Below are 7,411 nucleotides of genomic sequence, written 5' to 3' on the forward strand. Positions count from 1 at the left end.
TCCACACAAATTCAACTTCTTCAAAGTGTCACACAAATAATAAAATCACACCCCAGTCCCACGTTCAACCCAATTATACTGTATGTCTGGATATTATTACTCCTATCTGATCATTTTAGGAAAGTATGTGTGTTATTAATCTGATATGGTGAATTTTATGGTTCTTAGCAGCAATATAGTCACATTAGACAGTCTTTGAAGTGATCTTCGGATGCGACGCCTTCATAATGTGTTTAGATTTTGCTTTGATGAATCACCATTTAGCTACAAAGCCATACTCGATGATAACATTCCTTTTTAGCTATTTTGAAATATTCAAGTATCGTGTATTATTATGTAAACGATGCCAACGATGGTTGACAATGGAGGGGAGAAGCTAACATGAACGTATCACACCCTGAGGATGACACCAGACAACTAACACGCCACTATAAGGTTTGAAAAAGTTCAGAGAGTTCAGGCAGTGATCCTGTGGCGTGATCAGTCCCAGAGGCTTTGATGTAACCACAGAGTCTGGCCTGGCCACGTGCCCTTTGAATAACCCAACATCCTTTTAGTGCTCTCCTGGAGTAGATAGTGTGAGCAATACTTGAACTTGAATACTTTGGGATTCATTAAAATCCTTCTTATCTAGCTGCCGTCTTTAGATGATAACTCTGATCCTTCCTTATCTGCATATTTATTCCTGTAACCTGTCTTCATGTAAACTTTTCCTTGAATAGGTTTAATGTACCTTCGTTTGCCTACCGTCTACTGTATCTGCATCCTCTGCCTGCTGGGATTGCACTGTGTGGGTTAATAGAACCCTAAACTGGAGACAAACAGACACGCAGCTGAACTGAGTCTAGCCTGCCCCCTGCTGGAGATTTCTCTCATAGTTTTCCAGGCAGACGTGGACCCGCTGAGTGAAGTAGCTCGGGTTAGAAATAGCTTGGAGGAGGTTGTTCTGGACCAGTGTGAGGTCGTAGAGCTCAGAGGTGCAGGCTGTGCGAGTGTCAGCGCCACCTGGGTCCAAGAAAACCTGAGGAACACACACAGACACGCAGACACACAGACACGCAGACACGCAGACACGCAGACACACAGACACACAGACACACAGAGACACACAGACAGACAGAAACGCAGACACACAGAGACACACAGACAGACAGACACACACAGACACAGAGAGAGAAAAGGGGGAAACCAGAGGAAAGAGGTGGAAAGTCAGGTTAGCTTTCTGGTGTTCTGAACGAGCTACAGTCTTGCACATCTGTCGAAGCTACTTCACTCAGAAATAGCTGCAGCTACAGTCTCTGAATGTAATTTAAAAAATTGTTAGTATCTAATTGTACCTATAGAGACCAGAGCACAAACAACTCGCTAACAAGAGATTTATATACACTCACAATAGACGAGAATGTAATCAAAAACGGTTCAAACGTTACACTGAATGTTGTTGGGAGATGATTTTGACACATGTGGAAGGAATTAAAAAAAAGGACTTTAACTGTAAGAGCAGTGACTCCTTATTGTTGTCAAGTAAGGAATACAAGTATATACCTAAAATATGTTCAATCCAGATATTTGACATTTGGAAAATGAATGAATGACGGCTGAATTCCATTTACAACTGCTTCAGTTTCAGATCCTGGGGTTGACTGGGGCGACTGACCAGAATGGTGACACCTGTGCTTTTCCATCAAAATGTCTGCTGTGCACCTGATGTTGCCGCTTGTTATACTTGTATCATATCCACTCATATCCGTGATCATGGCTCAAATTAAAAAGCCAAATCGTTTCCAAGCGGAATGAAAAAAAAACATTTGTTCGATATTTAAGCTGTGCTAAAATGTGCTTCACAACAGTGTTTTGATGTATTGAGGTTGATGTCCCGATGCAAAAGAAGTGACAGTACCTTGGGCTTAACGATGGTATGCTCATCGTTCTGCTGTATGTTGTCGTCTATGAAGATGTGCTGAACGTGTTGGTCAAAGGGGTCCACCCATATGGGCTTCCCCCCATGGATAGAGAAGGTGTTACTGGCCCACCTGAACAGAAAAGAGAAGGCACACAAAGATCCTGAGAAGGACGGATGAATGATAGAGGTCACTAAAACAATGACCTGAAGAGTGGTGTGCATACCAGTCAAAGTGGTCCTGAAAGCCCCCCAGACCCTTGACTGAGCTGAGATACTGGTACAGGCCTCGTTCTCCGTCACGAGATGACAAGCGGTCCTCGGCTCGGCTCAGGACGATTCCTCTCTTGCTGCAGCGGATCTTGCCTGGGGTCATGTTCACATTTAACTGAGTCGAGAGCAACAAGAAGAAGAAGAATCGGAGTCAGAGAGAGAAACAAACAAAGAGGGAGAATCGCTCTGAACTCTGTGGGAAGCATAAAACCAAAACAAGGCGTGGCTCTAGGGACTGAAATGTCAGTCTGTCGTTCAGTCAACCACTTTGGTCTGAAATGTCTAAACAACTGTTGAATGGATTGTCATGGTACATACATTCATGTCACCCACATCATGAACTGTTTGGGTGATCTATCATCGAATCAAAAATATTTATTGTTTATTGTTTGTCCTTACATCCATCATCTGCAACCGCTTGTCCCTGACTGGGTCGCGTGGGGCTAGCTGATCCAAGCTGACATTGGGCGTGAGGCGCTAGCTTTACTGCAGACTCTGTAGAGCAGGGCTGCCCAATCCTGCTCCTGGAGGGCCACTACCCTGCATGTTTTAGGTTTCTCCTGCTCTAACACACTTAGTCTAACAATTTTCAAACCTGTGACGAGCTTCAGCTGCTTGATAACGAGCACATCATTAGATTCATGTGTGTGGGAGCAGAGAGAAACCTAAAACATGCAGCACAGTGGCCCTCCAGGAGCAGGGTTGGGCAGCCCTGCTGTAGAGGTTTTCCCGTTGGTAGCATGTGTGTCCAAAGTAGACAGAAACTGAACAATCCCATTATGTCCTGTGACTGATCCCCCCCCCCCCGCTCTGTCTGTCTAAAGCAATATATGAATAGCATGTGATAGATTTCCACTGTGCTCTCCAGCAGACAACTCAATGTGCCTGACAGCTTCTCTCTCTGACATCTCTTCCACCTCTCCCCGACATCATCTGTCCATTCTGCTCTCCTCTCAAAATCAATGTGTTGCACTCCGACAAGCTAACAGGCAAAGTACAAAACGCTGTGTGAGTGAGTGTGTGGGTGAAAGAAACAACACACACACAAATATACTGTTAAACATGTGAACTCAACGGTTTGTGGCAGAGTATTGTTCTTATTACTGTAGTTAAGTTGCTAAACACAATGTTATTTCACATAAACTATTTAATATGTAGTTTTCATTAAGCTAAGCCCACAATATCCCAATATACTTCATGTCAGTTTCTCCTGTAGTTTTTCAGCTCTGGAGAAAAAAAAGAAACCTTTCTTTAGCAGTGGTTCAGCCTCCCCTTTGGATCCATAACCTTTCTGCTACTATCGTTAGCGCTGCCGCTGTGACTCCTGGCAGTGGGGTTTGTGCTGGCTGAGTTGAAGTTGCTACTGTGGCTAACTGAAGGCTAACTGTAGCCCTTTCTATGAGCTGCTGTTTGCTCTTTCCCTGATGAAATCTCCTAGCAGCTGATGGTAGCATGCCAGTAATGTGTGAATTATTTTCCTCTTAAATTGGTATCAGTCTAAAAATCCCATATGGGTCTGTTTGCTGCTGCTTTTCAGTCAACTGCGCTGTAACTTCTGTAACTGTAACCATCTTCTATATGTTTTTAATGACCTTTCATGTGTTTTAAATCTTTTATATGTTTAATGCGTTTGTTTTATGTAAAGCACTTTGAATCACCTTGTTGCTGAACCGTTCTATACAAATAAACCTGCCTTGCCTTGACAGAATAAACATCGTAGAACCATTGAGTGCCTGGTGAATGATTCACCTTGAGATCGGGCAGATCAGGGAACAGCGGGTGAGCCCCTTCGTTCAGTGCTCTGGATACAGTACGCAGGACACGAGGTAGGTCGGTGCCAAAGGTACGAAAAATGATGGCAAACTCCCGTCCTTCCTGCACCAGGTCTCTGAGCAGCTGGAAGAAGGAGGGCAGGATCCAGTGGTACAGCTGTCCATTCTCTCCCATTACAGACAGCTCTTTGTCTCCCTGCAGGGAAAAGAGTCAGAGAGCAGTCAGTATCACACACTTACGTCAGGGATCAAGGATGCTATATGTTGCATCTATAGGCTTTAGCATTAGTCTCTATTAAGGGCGCACTCACACTGTCCATCCGTACCGTGCCCCGGGCTTTAGGGTACTTGTCCCCCCTCCAGGCCCGTTTGTACTCACACTACCTGGGCCTCGGCGAATGCTTCTTGCTGCCTATACGTCATTTTGGATTTTGGGCGCACTCACACTGTCCTTCTGTCCCGGGCCAAAACCGTTTTTTCAGCTAAAGCCTAGTTCCTTTAAGCAGTGTGAGTGCTCCCGCTCCGCGCATAACTGCGGACAGCTGGTCCATTTAACAACAACAACAATGGCGGTGAAAGGTTCACGTTGGTGTGATGTGGAGGTGGAGTGTTTACTGCAGATTTGGTCGATGAAAATATTCAAAAACAGTCGACAAGACGCACAAAAACTCCGAGGTCTATGGAAAGATTTGTAAACAAAGCCACACACACGCGATCAATGCGTGTGACGTGTTACGGCGTGATGTATGGACAGCAAGAAGCATTTGCGCGAGGCCCAGGCAGTGTGAGTACAAACGGGCCTGGGGTGCGGGGGGAGAGGGAGGGGGGACAAGTACCCTAAAGCCCGGGGAACGGTCAGAAGGACAGTGTGAGTGGGCCCTTTGTGCGTCTTGTTTTTGAATATTTTCATCGACACTAGTCTAGTCACTAGTATCTGAAATGGAAGTTGTCCCTATTAAGAATTGTATTGCAGGTGAACAAAGCAATTGTGGACATCCGAAATTAAATACTTTAAGCTGTGTCACACTTTCTCCGTGCCAGGTGCTATTGTTTAGTTATTACTGCATTATATATGTATGTAATCAAGGTCTCTTTTGAGTTAATAGAAAAATCTAAAGTAGTAGTGATCGGAGGTGGAAAGAGCTCTGAACTTGCAGAACCGTTCTCTCTTTTATGATGCCTGCCTTAGTGCCCTCAGGCCAGCGGAGCAGGTCCAGATGCTCATCCAGAATCTTGCGGAAACGTCGCCCCGCACCAGAGGTGAACCCTGGTGTCCGTCCAAAATGAGAGTGGTAAGTGACAGCATCAGCGCACGGCGGGAGCAGGGAGGTCGAGTCACTCAGCCATTCCCACTTTCCTGCAGACGTGAGGAGAAAGGATTGAGTGAATGTTTTCAGATGCAGAAACACTAAACATGACAGAATGAGTGGAGGATGCTACTGCAGTACCCTGGTGAGAACTGGCTCCCAATGATATTTAATCAAAAACATTCATGATTGAGTTTCTGCATTGTCTCTGATGACACTAAGGCAGCTATACACAAGACAAACCTCTCAACTATCCTATGAATGTTTCTTGGACCATAGGACCCCAGAGCTCAAAGAGAGATGGAGCAGGGACCCTCGATTACATATGTTGTATAAAATTGAGTTTCAAATTAAACTGGGCCACAATAACATAAAGGTCAGTCCATAGACTGTATATAAAGATGGACAACATTGTTGGACTTCCTCCCATGGGCCATGTTGGGCCTCAGGACTGTCCCCCCCAACAAAACAGCAAAGGAATATAGTTTTTCATGGACATATTGTAGGTAGGTTACCGAGGGGTGGCTGTAGGTAGGTAACCAAGGGGTGGCGGTAATTAGGTAACCAAGTAGGTTACCCAGGGTGGCTGTGGGTAGGTTACCGAGGGTGGCTGTGGGTAGGTTACCGAGGGGCGACTGTAGGTAGGTTACCGAGGGGCGGCTGTAGGTAGGTTACCAAGAGGTGGCTGTAGGTAGGTTACCAAGGGGCGGCTGTGGGTAGGTTACCAAGAGGTGGCTGTAGGTAGGTTACCAAGGGGCGGCTGTGGGTAGGTTACCAAGGGGTGGCTGTGGGTAGGTTAACAAGGGTAGGGTGTAGGTATGTTACCGAGGGGTGGCTGTAGGTAGGTTACCGAGGGGTGGCTGTAGGTAGGTTACCGAGGGGTGGCTGTGGGTAGGTTACCGAGGGGCGGCTGTAGGTAGGTTACCGAGGGGCGGCTGTGGGTAGTTTACCGAGGGGCGGCTGTGGGTAGGTTACCGAGGGGCGGCTGTAGGTAGGTTACCGAGGGGCGGCTGTGGGTAGGTTACCGAGGGGCGGCTGTGGGTAGGCTACCGAGGGGCGGCTGTGGGTAGGTTACCGAGGGGCGGCTGTGGGTAGGTTACCGAGGGGCGGCTATGGGTAGGTTACCAAGGGGAGGCTGTAGGTAGGTTACCAAGGGGCGGCTGTAGGTAGGTAACCAAGCAGTTTTGTTTAACAGGTGGAGATACTGTTATATGCTGTAAACATGTAAGCTACACCCTCCACTACACTGCTCACATGTCCAGGAAAAGGTAAAGGAGGAGGGATTCGTGGTGTGTGTTCGGCACAACAGGAACAATAACTCCGCTGACTGGGCAAAAACTACCTACCTTCGCTCTCTCCGGTCATATCCAACTCTTACCGTGATTGTTCACCTTTCCCCAGGTGACAGTCGAGAGGTAATAGTCCAGGGCAGCTACCGACCCCAGTCCCATCACGGTGTCCGACACCAGTATGGTGTTGTTGAGGTCGATATGCAGGACTAACTTTTTCCTCCGGACGTGATTCGAGGACCGCAGCCCCCGAGGGACCGCCACCTGACTGGGGTCACCTGTCCCGCTCCCGGGCTCGGGGACAGCTCTGCCGTCCGTCCCGTCCTCTTCTTCAGCTTCGTGGCCACAGTTGTCACACAGCTCCGCCATGAGTGCGACAACGGTTGTCGGTTTAAAAAAGTATAGCGACTCGAACTCGCGAGCAAACCGGCTTAACCGTCGGACTGACTCATTGTTATTTACCGGTACTTTTCCTGGGTGAACGTGACGTCATGCGCCTCCTTCTTCTTCGGCGGCTGGAGTGTTGTTCACTGTCTCACAGAGGAAACAGCGCCACCCACCCGTGCGGTCACCAGAGGGACTTTACTCTAGATCAGTCAGTTTCCTTCAGGTTTACTTGTGTCATTTCGTTCAATTTTTTTTAGGGGGGGGGGGGGGGGGGGGGTTATGAAAACTATATGTTTTGGAAACCTTAGAGTATGAAGAATAGGAAAAAATTAAGATTTAACTTTGAAAGCATTGGATGCTCTTTCTGCAACTCAGATACAGAAACCTCAGAACACATAAGCCTGTGAATGTGTCCTGGTCATCGTTATCTGGGCTGTGACTGGTCCAACTAATTGGTGTGGAGGTCCTGCTCTGGGCCCAATT

At 47.2% G+C, this 7,411-nt stretch overlaps 1 protein-coding gene across 1 annotated transcript; it reads right to left on the reverse strand.

Moving 5' to 3' along the window:
* Positions 1–399: 399 nt before the first annotated feature.
* On the reverse strand, positions 400–4,265 carry LOC310951191 (uncharacterized protein; the record flags this gene model as incomplete). Its single annotated transcript, XM_083919314.1, has 5 exons — positions 400–1,021; positions 1,901–2,033; positions 2,128–2,288; positions 3,923–4,141; positions 4,257–4,265. 5 exons carry the CDS (start codon positions 4,263–4,265, stop codon positions 845–847), a joined length of 699 nt encoding a protein of 232 aa, XP_083775440.1. The 3' UTR covers positions 400–844.
* Between the last annotated feature and the right edge of the window lie 3,146 nt (positions 4,266–7,411).

Source organism: Echiichthys vipera (assembly GCF_963691815.1).
Source record: "Echiichthys vipera genome assembly, chromosome: 9".
Classification (NCBI taxonomy): domain Eukaryota; kingdom Metazoa; phylum Chordata; class Actinopteri; order Perciformes; family Trachinidae; genus Echiichthys; species Echiichthys vipera.